Below are 16695 nucleotides of genomic sequence, written 5' to 3'. Positions count from 1 at the left end.
TCTCTGCTCTGCACCAGGATGGGAATCATGTCATCCAAAGGTGAGTTATACTGTGGCATACACGTCCAAATGCTCACCTCGGAGTTTAATGCCACAATCTGAAATATATACAAGCAGTGCTAGTGCTATATAGTCGCTATAAGTATTTAATAGAGCCTGATATGTTCACAGCTGGTACTAATTTCCTCACGACATCCAGTTATACAACTTCAATTGATCTAGCAGTACTGGCATGCTGTTGGGGGGCAGTAGCCGTGATTACAGGTGAAACTACAGAGGCCCGAATAGCTGTCGCCTTCCCCAGCCAGAGGGCAGCCGTTGCGGCCATTCGACGCGGGCGGAGAAATTTGCGAGCCATATGCAGTGCACTGGCATGGCCCAGGGGGGCAGTAGCCATAGCTGTGAGAGTTAGTTGTGAAGCTATAAAAGAAGGTAGGAAAGACTTACTTGCAACTGAAGTTACACAGACCAATATAGTTACCGCTCTCACCATTGGCGACGGTTCCAGCAACACAGACTTGGCCAGATGGTGGTGTGCTGACTGGCGGAGTAGAAGAGCTGGAACGAGAAGTTGGAGGAGGAGAAGACACGGGAGGAGAAGATGCGCGGGTAGAAGAAACACGAGTCGAAGAAGCTGAAATCGAAGTGGTGGGGCCTGATGTAACCGGGGGATTGGTTCCCAGAGAGGGCTGAGCTTGGCAAGTTGTAACATGCAGGCCAATTGTGAGCGATGCGAGACCGTCTCCTTGCAGAGGGTCATCAAATCCTGCTGGAACAGTGCCGACGTATGTGTTAAAGTTGTATATGCCGCAGGCGCAGACGTCGGTAATATCCATAAGGGATGTGCCGCTGAAGACGGTTTGGCCATTTCGGGTGAGAGCAAACTTCTGCTGGCCCAGGCTGGCTGAAACCTGGAAGATGTTTGCGCCAGCATTTCCTTGGAACGATTGGGTTGTGCCTCCAGACGTGACGGTGACGGTACCAGCAGACTTCAAGAAGGCGGCTACATAAACAGCGTCCTCCATTATGTTCCAGCCATCGGGCTTGCCTTCAAAGTAATTTCCGCTCGCATTGTTAGCTGGGCGGTTGTAGGTAGTGTCCGTGGCATCACAGTTCAATCCCTTAAGATTGCGGCGGTACCAGTAAACCAGCTCCTCGTTCTGGATGTACTTTGAGACATCGGTATCCTTATTCTTGTATGCAGCAATAAAAGGCTTTGACAGGTCGAGGAATCCATCGTGGGGCATATCATTTGTCCATTTTGAGTTTCCGTCGTCGTAGTGCTTTGACTTGAGAGGCCCGACGTAGTGCGATTCGCCGTAGTCGTTCCAGGTGATAATCTCAACCATCGGGAAGCCTTGCTGGAGGATCTGCTGCCAGCGGTTGTAGATCAGCGCGCCACTAGGGAACACCCAATTCTTGCTGAATGACACTTCGGGGCCAAAGTGCGTGAAGAATTCAGGCGAGATTGGAGCGAGATAGGGCTTGCCGCCCAACCAGTTCTTGTAGGCATTGTCACCATCAGCTACGGTGACGTTTTGGCCTGGCTTGGGCGCCTTGTTGTTTCCGTCATTGTCCCATGCCTGTATGAGCATTAGCATTGCTTTCTTCCAGCGTCGGCAGATGTTCTTCATACCATCCAGTTAAGGGCACCATCGATAGTTGAAGGAGAGGACTGGCCGGGGTGGAAGTTGGGCACAAAGTACACGTTGGACCCGGCGGCCGAACGCAACGCGTTAACATCAAGACCGTCACCCGCAAATGAAGAAGCAAACGGGCGATTGTCGACATATAGCTGGGCCGGCAAATTGGCATACTGGGCGATTTTCTGTCCGACGCCAGCAGCATTGCTAGGACTCCACCAGTTAAAGTCGAAAGAGATGAACACCTTCATGCCGTTTCTATTGGCAGAGTCATAGGCATATCCGAGCTGCTGGTCGGTGTAGCCGTCGACGCCAATATTCAGAGCAAACGCGTCAATGCCAGCGGCTTTGGCACGTTGCATATCATCGTCATAGTCGGATGAGCTGCTACGATCACCGACGATGCCAATCTACAATAAGAAATCGAGTTAGCGGAGTTGCGGATGGTTCTCGGAGGGATACCAACCATGAAATGGCAAAAGACAAGACGATCAGCAGAAGAGGCGCGCTCCTCCAGTGAACGAATAGCGACATTGGCGGGAGCAGCACTTGAGAGAGAAGACAAAGCTGCAGCGGCAAGGGCACCAAGCCCGAGACGGCGAACCAGGTTTAACTTTGGCAGCATTGTGAGTACGATCGACAGAGAACAAGGCCCATGGACCTACAGGTCTGAGTTTCACGTCGAGTACAGGGCCCAATCGAAGAATTTATACATTTGTCCTTTCTAGCTGGTAGTACTCGATCTCTCACCTGACCTCTCACGAAGCTCTTGATGAACTATGCATTACCTCGTATTGTAGGTGCATATCCCGAGATGAAGCCGATGCCTGAGCAAGCACAGGTTGAGGTATGTGAGATCGGTCCGAACATATCTGCGGCCATCCATGGAGCGTCTTACTCCTTGGTCACCTATAACTTTTGTTTATACTAGCGTCAGTGGGCATACTTTTCCGTACGCTAGTTGCAAACAGGCTGCTCGTAAGATGCAGGGCTTGCCTAGCTCAGACGTATAGTGAGTAAGTATAGTAACTGAGAGCTGGCAATGTTATTGAAAGGGCCTGAATAGGCTAGCCATGGCCTAGCTGCAGTGAGATGTCCGAGCAGATGTCCGAGAAGACGTCTACGAGTTTACAATTAAGCTTAGGAGTTTTCATAAGCTTCTTATAGAGTTGTATGGGGCCTATGGCCACAAGCACCTTTATTTGCTAACTCGCCGAGCATTGACCCGAGTCACACGGGTTTTGTAATTCCGTAAACTCTCATTTACAACGTTAGGAAGCCTGTGTGCACATATAATTCGTTGAATTTTAGCTATTGGGGTCGGCAATAACTCCCGGATCGGCACCAGACCACAATCGGGTCAAGTTATGGTCGCGGATAGTTGGAGGATGTAGTCAAATGGGTCGATCCTCCACAGGTGCCAGTCAGGCATCAGTGGAATTGCCAATGCTACTTCGTATCTTTTGCTGGCACCAATGCAGTGGTATCCTTGACCCGAGACGGTTCGAAAAACGCAGTCTCTGGTCGCAATGTGAAGCAGACATGCTCACGTTTACCGACGTCTCCTACCACAACCAATTGATCCCTTATATCATTCTTTCAGTATATTCTTCACTGCTAAAAGCATATTCGAGTTGCCCAGGGCATCTGCAGTCAAACGCATGTTTCCGTATGCAAATGGAGAAGCCGACTTGCAGCGGTCGTGGGCACAAGAGATCAAGGCACACCGTAGTTCCCCATACCCCGCGTGAACCCCGCTCTAGCCACCTCAAGATGCATTATGGTGCATGAGGATCAATAATCCCGTGTCAACTCCATTGCCTAGTTGAGAGTATAGAAACAATCAAGTAGCTGTATTGGGGAGGTGATAAATCCTCTTTGGCTCCATATTTGCTGGGGCCAGAGCGTCGGTCGTTGCAGCCGCCGCTAACCAAACAGCTTGAGCAAGATCAGGCGATTGTAAGACAAGAGGCAGCGTATTGACCAACCAAAACTCATAATCAATCGCAAACAGTTTCTGATAGGGGTCGCGCCCCTCGCAATGTTACTATCCACTGTCACTTCATATGTATTTCAGCTGGTAAGGAGATTTAGACGCAGAGTATTTCTGTTTGCGGATTTTCCACGGACCTCGGTTCCGCAGACTTTGTTCAGGTCCCAGAGCACCAAAATCAGCGATGCTACGCTGGCGGCGGATTGCATCCACCAACAACAAAACACAGTCGATTCTGCCTGAATATCGGCCGAAGTGATATATGTTGCATGTTGGCAGAACTGCCGTCGGTATATAGCTCCTTCTGAACTGCAAGCCAGATATAAAACATCCATCGCGGTGTGCGTCGCATTCGTTGTGGGCTTCTATAGCCATCGTCTGATGCGGGGAGATAATAATTCCGATGAGCCCTAGGTTCGTCGGAGTTGACCTCGAGGTAATATACTATTTGTTTTGTCCGAAGGGAGGAAGCGATGAGACTATCTCCTTCTTGATATACTAAGGGGTACAAATGAAGATACTTAAACAGAACAGGTGTTTGATCTATCAAAGCTCTGATTCAGCGTTATAGAGCAGTGTAGCTAGCTAGGATTTAAGACAAAACACATTATCAGCTAGTATTCTAAGACATACAAGATTCAAGCTTGATAGATACATGTGCACCTCTGAGGCCTCCTCGTCAAAGATCTTTCTATACACGAATAATTAATTAATAGTAGCCTCTTTCTCACTCCCTCTCCTCTGTTTTCTTCCTCCTTTCTTTTCCCGTTGGGGCGATGCTTAGATTAGGTCTAGCGTTACGCTCAGTATGGATTGGTAATAACTGTGCTAACAACAGCGAACGAAACAAAACCAAGGCTGCAGCATAGCTATATTACGTTCAATTGATCCCTGATGCAGATAATGTGGGCATTTCAAGTACTTTCAATTGTCATGCTAGAAGAAACTAAAAGCAAAGCCACCATTGAGAGAAGCTCGTCAAGCAAAACCCATAATCTCAACGTTTGCTAGTCATTTCCCACTCTTCGTCTGCCAACGACAAACCACTTTTCTTCTTCTTGGCGTTGATATACGATTGAGTGATAGCGGATCATTGGTAGTATATCATGTATAAATTAGAATGGTATGATTAAATTTGTGAAAGCATTCTTCAAATTGAATAAGAAACACTGTTCATCAAGTTTGCTTCAGCAAATTTTCCCAACACGCACACAGCTCTATGTCATTCGCAACACTGGCCTAGGACTCAAGTACTCACATTATAAAAACGTTTAGGAGTTTATAAGAACTATTAAGATATAGTACATAGCCAAGGTAACTATAATGGTCCTTCCAATATACCTACTCCCTGGTGTATTTCGAGTTTCTATCAAAGAATATTATCAGTGACAAGCATAAGGGAAAGTGGAAGAGAACGACCCTAGACTACCTTTTCTCATTCGCTTGATTGATTCATACACAACTATATATTAGTGATTCTGCTCGAGACGTAACGAATTGGGAACAACTAGCCATATATTTATATTTGGAAATCGGTTATAGCTCTCATTGAACTCTGGCCAGTCACACTTTTTTTGTAAGTTTTAGGGTCATGAATTCTTTCTCATTTATGTATCTTAGTACAAATGTCTCAATCACCCAAGTAGCCTTTAAGCAGGATTAGGGCCTGAAACTTATAGGTTTATGTAAGATTAATGTGCCATTATCGACACAAATGGTCATAACTGTGTCGATGAGCAACGCAGTTTCGATTTGGACATGTTGGGATAAAGTAGAATAATATAAACACAAGCTTTTATAAAGAGGGGAACAAGAATAGCTTAGCTGTCAAAGGTTAAATGATGGTTAGGCATATGCTCGCAGGACTTACATCATAGACAGCACTACCATTAAGCCACTACTTGGACCAACTGAGACGGAATACATGGATAAGGACGCTGCCTATATGCGAATTTACTTCAAACGGCCAGAAGAATTAGTGTATGCATTTCCGGATACAACATTAGCCCATATACTGCCAAGGCTAACCTTAGCTAACTACGCCATGGTAAGCACATGTGGAAAAAAATGTTATCGAATCTTTTGCGTCGCCAATGTCGGCTGTCGACGCCATTGTTAACTGGCGAGTATCTGCTGGCATATATGCTTAGAGATCCTCCCAGTTGGCAAACAATTCTATCTATCCTCTTCATCGTGTAGAATTTACCAAGTCTCCATATGCTTCTTGCAATTATCATTTTTTTGTAACTGTGTGGTGGATACAGTTTGATGCTCATTCTTCCCCCATAGAAGAGATTACGGGAACCGGATACTATCACTCATCACTTTGAACTATGTGCGTACAAGCAAATAGAAAATTTTCTACATGCAAAGATTAGCGTATTCATCATCAACTAGCATAGCACACCGATTATATCACGCTCAAAAGCCGAGTTCGGCCTAGTAAAAATCCAAACGGAATAAAAGTGTTGAGCCGAAAAGACGCGAGCAAAGCTCGAGTGTATTTCTCGCTCGACGAACTAGATCATGGACGGTGGTGGCCCATTTCCCTTCACTATTCTAAGCTCACGCCATGAAAGTCTCCTGAAGGAATTATACTTCAGATAAGAAACCAGCATCTACAATCTGTCTTCACTTATTTGCAAGGCTGTAAGACCAATATAGCATTCCCTAGGTATGGCGCGATGACTGCTGCAACAACCAGGTTGACAGATATGTAGCAATTAATAATCACTACGGCGCCGCGGAGATCGATGTTTCCTGGTGGAACCTATGTCCATGGAAATATAGACATGATCTTAGTAGTGGATTAGAGCATTACTGATTTCTCGAGTTTCCGCTTTGCAGGTTTCGAACAGACCGTATCCGATTGAGTTTAATACACAGTGACACTAAGAATTTCCTGGGATTAGACTGACATAACCATATCTGGTATGTCAGCATTAGATTTCGAGAGCAATCTGGACTTTAACAACAGCTGTCTTATGCCGATCAGATGACCAATTCTACGAAAAGGACCGGGGAGCATTTGAGAGATCCAAAGCCTTCTCTAACTGTTGTTATTGTGCGAATACGCAAGTTCAACGGAAGTTACAGCGTTCCTTGTTTCTATCAAAGAAGTTACCGTAACTATAGTACATACCGGCGTGGCAATTGCACCGAAGACATATGTCGTGATGCAGTCTAACCCGAGCCCAACGATCCCACCGACTGTCACAGTCAGCACCAATGCAGCATCTTCAAACCCACTTATCTAAGTCAGTGTACTGCCACCTGCTTGTAGTTTCGCGGATAAGAGACCGCACCACTTCATCCGGGCCGCAGCTGATAGCTACCGGAGCTTGGTTCCAATTTCTATCCTACCTGGCGGCGGCTACACAGCTACCTTCCCGTCCTAGACTATCCGGAGATCGGTTGAACGATGCCTATTTCCCGGTTATCTAGACCTTCATGCATATACCAATTCTGGCAATAATTGGAATAACGTCGGCGACGCCATTTTCATTTTGGTGGGCGAGGCTACCCCAACGTTTTTGATGCATCGCAATCGTTTCACGTCCCATTGCACGGCATGTACGCTGCCTGCTATTCTCAAACGCACCAAAGAAGAGAGAATAGCGGTAAGCAAAAGCACTGTTGGGGTCTTTCATTCTTAAATCTCAGTCTATCAACACTTCTTTAACCGTCATAGGTGCCGATATACATATGCTCAGCTATTCTAGCTAAGGTGCGGCCCAGTGCTCTCACCCACGAGGCCTCTACAGATATTGCAGATTCGATGACGGCACGTTTGACTTGGCCGCTAGTAAGACTAGCAAGAGTTGGGATATTGTTACCGGCGTAAGATAACAGCCCCGTACATTGAAGAGAAGGAGCAAAGATTTAGGCCGGAAGATCTTTTTGGTTAGTGCAAGTGGCTAGATAAGGCCTAGATTTATACCTAGGGCCTGTTTAGCGCTGCCGCTATAATTATAGGCTAAGTACCTAGCTTGTTATAGGACTACTAAGTACTTAATCTTTAAAATGATATTTATCAATTTACATGAAACTGTAATACAGTTATTGAAAAGTATTTGTATTTTTTCCAATATTACATACAAGATTAAATTTAGAATTTTAGTTATATATACGTATATATAGTTAGTAGACAGGAATAGCCTACCAAAATAGTTTTAAGAAAAGTTATAACATATTGTAAACGACTACATAAAATAAATTAAGCTGCATTAGCATACTTATAATAAAATTCATGGATATTGTAGAAGATATATGAAAGATACTGTTTGGGACCATTGCCTCTTAACCCAGTTCTCCCATTATCTTGTACTTGTGTCTTGCAATTAAGCTTACCCACTCTTTGCAATCCTACTAAAATCCAACTCTGTGCCCGACACTCAGTAGATAATAAATCTAGCAACACCACAATGCGGTACATAAACTATTACCCTTCGTCAACACCGTCATCATCCAACGCACAATCATCTACATATGGATTCTAGTTTAACTCACAAACGGCGACGCTTAGCCCCAGCTTGCGTCGAATGCCAGCGAAGAAAGATCAGATGTGATAGCGCAACGCCTTGCGGTCCTTGCAGCAAGCTCCCAAGCACCAGATGCATCTACAGCAACGTCCATTATCATCCCTTTCCACACGGCGACTTTCGTTCCTCTAACAGCACACGACTGGATTTTTCTCAACTAGCAGATATACAGTCTTCTGGACGCCTTGATCTTTTCCCCCTTGAAACAACGGCGCACTTACGCGACGATGTCGGGGCAGATCTCGCCACTTACTTGGGCCTTGATGATGCACAATCTCGAGTTACACCCTCGCAATCCACAAGAGTCTCATTCCCAGATGCGAGCGCTTCAAACTTTTCCGATGCATCTACGGCAGTCTCTAGGCAGCTATCGACGCCAAGCGAGGACCATACTTCTCGGTCCTCGGCGAATTCCATTTTCGACCCAGAGCCACAGCAACAGACTCCGAGCGTCGCCACTCATGGACGAATAGCAACTTGCTGGGAAGAAGCGATGAATAAATGCGACCGGCTCCAGTTTGTTCTGCACGGATTAAGGAACAAGAGGGGGCCCATACAACTGCAATCCAAGTATGAGCCGTTGAGACCGCTGTTGGACAAGTTTGTCAAGCTCGAGCGTCAAGTAAGATCATCAAAACACTCCGCGCCTAGCCTGTCGCTCAATTGGACCGCAACTCCTGAGCTACCCAATTATGCGGTGAAAAAGCTGCTACCGCCTCAGCGGATATGCGACGTTCTCCTGGATGCATACCTTACCACCTTTGAATCGGTGTTACGCATCTTGCATGTGCCATCGTTTCTTCGCGACTACGGACGGTTCTGGGCGGGCTCCTCGTCAACATGGTCCCCTGACATTGAAGAGTTATTCCTGTGCAAGCTTGTGATATGTATTGCTCTGGGAGCTTTCGTCAACCCCGAACTGGATACTGCTGACAAGACTGTCTCTGAGCAAACCCAAGACGGCATCTACTGGCGGGACCAAGCGAAAACCTGGATTGCATACGGCAGGCAATGGTTAGCTCGGAAAGCAATCGCTGGATCACGGGCAGACTTGAACACTGCGCAAATAATATGTCTGCTGGCGCTATCACGATACACCGGCCCAGTCAATGCCACATCAACCGGCTCACTGTGGTCTCCTGGCGACCATGACCTCACGCGCTTGGCGATACAGCTGGGTTTACATCGAGACCCTGCTACAATCGATCCTGACATGCCGGCCACCGAAATTGAAGTTCGTCGGCGCTTGTGGGCGACGATGCTGGAACTATCCCTACAGCTATGTCTTGATCATGAGTTACCAGCTCCCATCTCCCCAGAAACCTACGACTGCGCGCCGCCATCCGATTTGGCAGACGAGGACGCGAGCACCAACGATGCCGATTCAACGTCATCATCTTTTCTTGCTAGTCTTTCTCCCGGCTACCGCATGATGAGGACGAATTTCCTGGTGATACTGACGCGGACGCAACGCCTGCGTCTTCGAATCCTGCACGTCATGCACTCTCCCGGAGCTGCAAAGACCTTGGACGACACGCACCGGCTCGCCGCTGAGCTGAAGGCCGCATACTCGACAGAGCTTCGCAGGCTGCAGTCTCTGCCGAAGAAGCCCACCGAGTTCCAGATCAAGCTCCTGGACACCCTCACCCTGCCCTTTGTCCTGGCACCACACGCAAAGTTCGCAGCTCATCCTCTGCCCAGCCCGGCATGCTATTTTTCCCGCAAAGTGCGCATGGAAATCTCGGCGCTGCTCTTGACGAATCATCCCTCAGGCTTGGCAACGGTGACGCAGCCCCCGGCAGCTGGGCTCGACGAGGTTACTGCTGATGCTGACGGCATACCTGCCTTGCCCTCCAATACGACCTCGTCTGCGGCCACGACCGCCACTACCAGCAGTAGTGCATCCTATGCTGCAAACTCGCTAACCGTTCTGCGCATCCATGGCCAAGGCCACTTCGCCACTCTGCAGTGGCACGCCATTCTGGCCCTCTGTCTCGATCTGATAAGCGAGCTGAAGGACGAGTTTTTCTCTGCCGTCAGCGGGCCGGGCTGGCGCCAGGTCCAAGACACCATCCAGGCCTATGTCACCATCTTGGAGCAGCGCGTCCGCACCTCGGGAGGAGCCACGTCCGCGCGCGAGTTGCTCTTTTGCTCGTGTGCAGCAGCCTACATCGAGGCCTTGCTGGTGGGGGATGGAGAGGCTGACCAAGCCATTACATCCGCAGCGTATGCGGCGCTCACGCTGAGTTGCGACATAATGGAGCAGGGGCTGCAGCCGCGGCGTGGTATCGCATGATGTGAACAGCGGAGCTTTTTGTGCCATGATGACACTGGGCGGTGATCAGACCACCTATCAAGTAGATATGCCTGCGTGTGCTCCGTATCAAGTACGTAATCAGCGATCCTTCGTCTATCCAATTCTGAAAACATACGCGCTGCGATTGTGATTCCGTGCGCTTTTTTTCCCGAGCGGCTCAAATTATAGAGATAGTATAATCCAGTAGGACAAAAAACTGGGACTAGTGTTCCACAGAGAATAAAATTTTAAGACAGAAAGACACAACCATACCGGTAATAGTTTTAACCGTGGTGAAACATTGTACTAGGAAACAGTAAACTGATCATTATTATTATCATGAATAAAATTTTAAATTGCTTGCATTGAATACACAACATGTGTTTTGTTGCTTGAGATATAAAACTTGCATGCTTTTATTACCCAACGTTGAAGTTTGACAGCTTGACAGCTTGACAGCTTGACAGCTTGACAGCTTGACAGCTTGACAGCTTGACAGCTTGACAGCTTGACAGCTTGACAGCACAAACACAGCCAATCTCAAGCCGTGTTCTACTCCACTATTGGACATCGCAATACCTGCCTAAGATAGAAGGAGATATGATGCAGGGAAATATGCAAGTGTAATACTACGTGGAGCAGTACGATAACCGATGGTGGATTGGCATTACTCTGCGAAGGGAATCTAGAGTTGTATTGCCTACTGCTACATGGTAGTACCTCCTACGTCAGATGCCTGTTTTCGAGTTGTATCCTGAGTTCAAGGATATCAAAATGTACAACACTGGTGAAAAATCATTAAAGATTCCAAGACAAATAGCCACTTGTTAAACTACAAATATAATTGTTACAAACATGTAACTGTATAGTTAAATATTGCAATTGTGCAGCATGTCCTTTAACCAACACATTTTCCATCTTCTAGACAGCTTGATGCGGCTTATAGTGTTGTCATGTACTCTGGGAAAAAATCCCATTAGGGTAGCAGAACGAGCGTGAAAATTACCATCTTCGGGCATATCAGGCAAACCCTGGCGATGAGACAACCCAAAGACGACAGCGTCGCATCCAGTCGGGTTTGTGCAATCATTGGTGACCGTGTGCCCTTTTCTCCCCGCCAATCAAGTCGAATTAATGTAGGGCTACCTTTGTTAAATATACCCAGAATTAATTGCTTCAATGTCAAAATCCTCCTATAGGCTAGCCTTTGAAGTCGATTGCGAAACAACGTATGTGCTATGCGCAAGGTTGGAGACTATCACTAACACCGATGTGCATTTCTCAGCAAAAGCGAAAGGACCATGGTGATCGCAAATGCAGAATTGATACCATCAAGTGTTCTTTTTAACACACTTTCAACCGTGTTGTAATTATTACACGGTCAATAGACGTCAAAGTGAGCCACTGTTTCAATTCTGGTAAAGGAATGACTTTGCACAGTACCGGGACCGCGAAACCAATAAGCCGCTGTATATGTATATATATATATGTATATAGATATACATAAGTTCATCCCTCGGAAGCATCAAAAATAGCAAACATCCCCTTTTGACCTCGTCCACCTTGTTGTTGCTCTACTGGCACTCGACCATTAAGCCACATTCGGTGGTAATCCATCTTCGTCCATTGCCATCCTAGATGTGAAAACACATCAACACTGTTCTCATTAGGGCCAAATACTTCAGCGATTAAGCTTCCAGAAGATGCTGAAATGCTTGGATGCGACATGGCTAGTTGAAGAAGAGAGGACGCATGGGCGTTAGAGTCCGCAAACAGAGGGCCGAATCGGTGTCCGTGCTCGCAGCGACGAACTAGTATAAAGCCTGATAGTTCTCCGGTGGTGGTAGATACAATGGCAAATCCAAATGCATCCGGTCGAGAAACTAAAGCTATAGCCCAGAGTACTTTTCGGTCAAGCCCAGTGTGCACGAGGTCTAGATCCGCAATGGCACCCATATCAGCTTCTTTGATATCGATTGCTTTATAGTCTTTGGTCAACTCGATAGCTCCATATCTGGTGGCCGAATTTTGTTCGGGTGTGCACGTCATTATCTTGATTTTGGCCGCTTCGACAAACCCTCGTCTTTCGTATGTTTTGACTTGCTCCTTTACAGCATCCAACCCAACCATTTGGATGCCAGATTCCCTGTAGGTGTCAAGCATGGCTTTGAACAAAATCCCACCCCATCCTCTTCCTTGGTGATTCTTGTCAACTATGAAGAAACCGACCCATCCGATGCGATTAGGGAACTTGAAGCCTATCACCATCCCAACAGGCTCATTTGCGCCCGCTGGATACAATAGAAGCCAATCTCGGCCGTTTTGAGCTACTGTAAAGTGTGTTTGAGCATCCAATTCATGTCGATTCTGCAATCTATCAGCCATTCGTCGCATGAAAATAAGATTCGAAACGCATACCCATCCTAAGTCTCTAATCTGAGTGCAGAAGAAACTGTTTACCTCGCTAAGCGAAGTGCTTGGCCGAACCGTAACGCTGGAGCTAAACTCAACAGCGGACATTGTTATACTACAAGAATTGGCCAGTTTATGGTCAGGGAAGTTGAACGGCAAAGACTGCTGGAAGTTGGTTCAGAAAAGTCTGCGGCATCTTTCTTAGCTACCTGGGGAAAATTGAAGAGTCGGTGACAAAAGCCTGAAAACTCGTAAAATCTTAGGTGATGCGCTAATCTTACTTCATCATGTGGTGAGGGGAGTAAATGATTACGCTCCTAGTTACTAAACATTAAAACACAAGCGCTTCTATCTGTTTTGGAATTTCTTCAATTAAGGCTATGCGGGGCTCTATTTTCATCAAAACTTCAGAAATCATCCGGCCCTCCTTTAATATGCACTTGATGCAATACGGAAAGGGAAGTGCTACACCTAATCGCTATTACAGTAGAGTGGCTTCATATAAACGATTGTAACTTTGTTAGTAGTTGCAAAGGAGCTGCACTGTGGTCATTAAATACTTTTATGTAGCTTCTTGTCACAAGTAGAGTATTATTGATACATAGTACAGAGCATGCAGTATTAGATCCATATGTGCATGTGAATTATCTTATTTCATGACAGTGGATAAGCGCTGTATATTAATAAATAAGCGCCATACTTCAATTATTGCTCAATACGTGTACGAAACGCGCACCCACAAGTGCTGTAATTTAGCAAATGAGCTCGCTGGGGTATTTAGCAGCAGTTGAAAAATACTCTTGGAGGGAATTTGGTTCAATTGAGTACAATCGGTGGCATTTTTTGCATGCTCTAGCACTAGTATGGTATTGAGCGTAATCGTACGATCAAGAATACAAAATTTCCTGAGATAAAAGCATACGGCGAGCGTGCTTAATTGCACGAATATTATGTCGCAGTCCAAGAGCCGATTGACTTAGTCAACGGGTAGAACAGTCAAAAAGGCAAGGTAGGTGTAGATGTAACCCTAACTTTTCCCCGAAGCAACACCTGGCCGCGAAGACGCGTGTGGATCTAGACAACTACGCGTATAACCCAACGCCTTGAGAAGATTTGGATTGTCAACTGAACTCAGTGGCGTCTAAGAATGCGAGCGCTGAAGAATGATACAAATCAGAGTATATGGAATAATTGCGCGTGAACCAGTAATACCCTCCATGTCTTTTTGCAATAGAAACTCTCAATATCTTTTCAACAAATATGGTGTAATCTCACGTGCAGGAATAAGATTTGCAAACACTGGCATCGAAATTAGTATCGGGCGCGTCATGTTCATTGCAGATACCTCGAGAAGCAATTTATTACATCCATATTCTTGGCTCTCTAGCCTTGGTAAGTTTTACTTGCCGCGGATGGTCTTAAAGCTATAGGCAGCTCTTACGACCAAGGAACAATTCGCTTCGTCGTAATATCCGATCAACCCTATGTGCAACGCTGAAAATCCCGAGGGTTGTGAATCTCCCAGAATGGTTAAACAGGAACAACTTACATATTATCACATCAAGGTATTATCTTGGCCCTGCAAACAGATTTGTGCCTTGGAACAGACATCCAAGTGTATTTCGAATTCATGTACAAATTACTACGCTTTACACAATTTCCGCAACCCTAATAGCTAACCAAACCAACAGTAGAAAAAGCCTACTTGCACCATGGCTGAATTTGAACCAGGGAGCTAATCTGTTGCTTCGAGCATCGCGCTGTTGAGGTTTGAAACTGGGGAGTCGAAAGAGATTCGCACATATGGATCCCTACACTCGAAGCGATATATGTATAATATTGAGGCTAACTTTCGGGCATCATTTATGAGATGTAAGATATCCATGTTCAAAAAAAGCAAAAATATGCTGAAATGGATAAGTGACAGCTCTTTTATAGCACTATCATGTTCAAACTGGCAGATAATATATTCTCATTCCGCCTACTCCATTCGAGGTTGCGCACCATTAGAATATACCTGGGTTACGCAAAGCTGTCGGGAGAGGGGAACTTCATGATGGAAATGCACATATCTGAGATGGCCTAAGATGTTCTGTCATAAAACAATTAAGATCCCCAAAGCCTTTGGATGAGCCAGGGATTGATACAGTAAATATTTGTACATATAAATATAGACACTCTGGGCTGTTAAACGCTTAAATAATTACATTCATTAGAAAGGAAATATATACCCGACAATGGTTGTGACGATTGCTCGATAAGTCTCGCATTAATTCAGTTGAACATTAAATTGAAAGATCCCCTGTAACTCATCATTTCCAGTAACCCTCCTGGGATTCGAGAGAGTCGTTATACCCGCTCCGCGAAGAATGGACAGTGATCTCTGTCTGCACAACCACTGGTTGTGGCTTTCCGACAGTTGATTCCAACAAAGCACCATCAGGATCTCTGGTTGTTGAATGTTTACCACTCATAGGGCCTAGAGAATAGAAGTTGCCACGATCTCCGGACGCATAGCTACGACCGCTTGAGTTGTTGTGGCTCTTTCGGAACTGTAGTAATAGCATATTGTTAGCAACACTTGGTGTATTAATATTCGTAAAAATAGACACTAACCAATCGCAAGAAGACAGGTAGTGAGCACAGCGTAATGCCCATCGCCGGCTCAATGCCCATCAAGAGACACTGTACTTGGATAGCATCTAGAGCACCGTCGAAGCCATATGTGGTAATGATTCTGATGACAACTTCGATGCAGGTCCTGGGAAGGATGTATTAGTCTAGGAATGCTTCTTGTAAGTTTAGAGGAATGGACGCTTACAAAAACCCAAGTGAGAATAGACCAATAAGCAACCGCTTCTTCTGCTTGTCGAGGCTCAATTTCCTGATAACAGGCAAAGGCATCGCGAACAAAATGACATCTGTGAGAAGCGACAGGATGTCGATGGCTTCATTCATCTGGATCATTTGCGCCAGTTGCACGGGGTGTGATCTCAATCCTGTTGTCCACCACCACGACATATCCTTGAAAATCAAGAGGAAGCCCAGAGCGCTCGCGACACCCACGCAGACCGTTAGAATGAACATTGCCTGGACTACTCGACGAAAAGTACTGTTTGGTGTACTCAGTAGGCGATAGTAGAGGCAAAGAATCGACAGCTTGCAGCTGTAGCAGGCGCCAACCCACAAGAGGTTGAGAGAGAATGTAATCTTGGATACTGGCTCATCGATGCCGGTAGGATTGTCCAGATATGAGGCCGGTAAGTACACGGCCACCAGCAAAGATATGAACAGGCCTGCTGTATGAGCCCATGCAGTAATGGACAAGTAATCACTTAGTTCAAGCTGTTGATGAGCTGTGATCTTCGCGTACAGACGCAAGGCAACGGCGATCGTGGGCATCACCATGAAGATGATGGCGAGCGGTGTTCCGTAGTGGCGCTCGCTCCATAATTGTTCCATGAAGTCTCGATCCATTTTGGCGGACTTGTCGTCTCGTTTGCTGCGGTTGTGCTTCAAGGGTTAATGGCTCTGCACCATTGACCGCAACTCTTGCTGGAGTCTTTGCCTTTGCCTTTTCTCGGTAGAGGCGCCACCATTCGGAGAAAATCGTTAACGAGCCGTAATGGAGATGCAAGGGAGAAGGAAGTGATCAGCAGTGCGAAGCAGAGAAGAGGATAATATGCATTCACTACGTGGGGAACGAATGCAGCCTTAGAACATCTGATTTGGAAGCCGAGATTAGACCAGCGCGCAACACTTCACTATTGGCGCCAAACCCACCCTTGCCATCGCCCTTAACTTGCCTTA

General features: G+C 46.2%; 4 protein-coding genes across 4 annotated transcripts; 1 reads left to right on the top strand and 3 right to left on the bottom strand.

Annotated features, from left to right (window-relative positions):
* Nucleotides 1-218: 218 nt before the first annotated feature.
* TGAM01_v208493 (murein transglycosylase) lies at nucleotides 219-2268 on the bottom strand (the record flags this gene model as incomplete). The annotated part of the gene is made up of 4 exons (XM_018806643.1): nucleotides 219-399; nucleotides 448-1583; nucleotides 1637-2053; nucleotides 2110-2268. 4 exons carry the CDS (start codon nucleotides 2266-2268, stop codon nucleotides 219-221), a joined length of 1893 nt encoding a protein of 630 aa, XP_018660113.1.
* A 6402-nt stretch (nucleotides 2269-8670) lies between these two features.
* On the top strand, nucleotides 8671-10473 carry TGAM01_v208492 (hypothetical protein; the record flags this gene model as incomplete). Its single annotated transcript, XM_018806642.2, has 1 exon — nucleotides 8671-10473. The coding sequence occupies one exon, from the start codon at nucleotides 8671-8673 to the stop codon at nucleotides 10471-10473; it is 1803 nt and encodes a 600-aa protein (XP_018660112.2).
* A 1509-nt stretch (nucleotides 10474-11982) lies between these two features.
* TGAM01_v208491 (hypothetical protein) lies at nucleotides 11983-12993 on the bottom strand (the record flags this gene model as incomplete). Its single annotated transcript, XM_024550349.1, has 2 exons — nucleotides 11983-12840; nucleotides 12892-12993. 2 exons carry the CDS (start codon nucleotides 12991-12993, stop codon nucleotides 11983-11985), a joined length of 960 nt encoding a protein of 319 aa, XP_024404904.1.
* A 2204-nt stretch (nucleotides 12994-15197) lies between these two features.
* TGAM01_v208490 (hypothetical protein) lies at nucleotides 15198-16362 on the bottom strand (the record flags this gene model as incomplete). Its single annotated transcript, XM_018806640.1, has 3 exons — nucleotides 15198-15437; nucleotides 15502-15646; nucleotides 15707-16362. The coding sequence occupies 3 exons, from the start codon at nucleotides 16360-16362 to the stop codon at nucleotides 15198-15200; spliced, it is 1041 nt and encodes a 346-aa protein (XP_018660110.1).
* Between the last annotated feature and the right edge of the window lie 333 nt (nucleotides 16363-16695).

Source organism: Trichoderma gamsii, assembly GCF_001481775.2.
Source record: "Trichoderma gamsii strain T6085 chromosome Unknown Scaffold_36.2, whole genome shotgun sequence".
Taxonomy (NCBI): Eukaryota; Fungi; Ascomycota; class Sordariomycetes; order Hypocreales; family Hypocreaceae; genus Trichoderma; species Trichoderma gamsii.
This window is presented reverse-complemented; position numbering and strand designations above follow the sequence as displayed.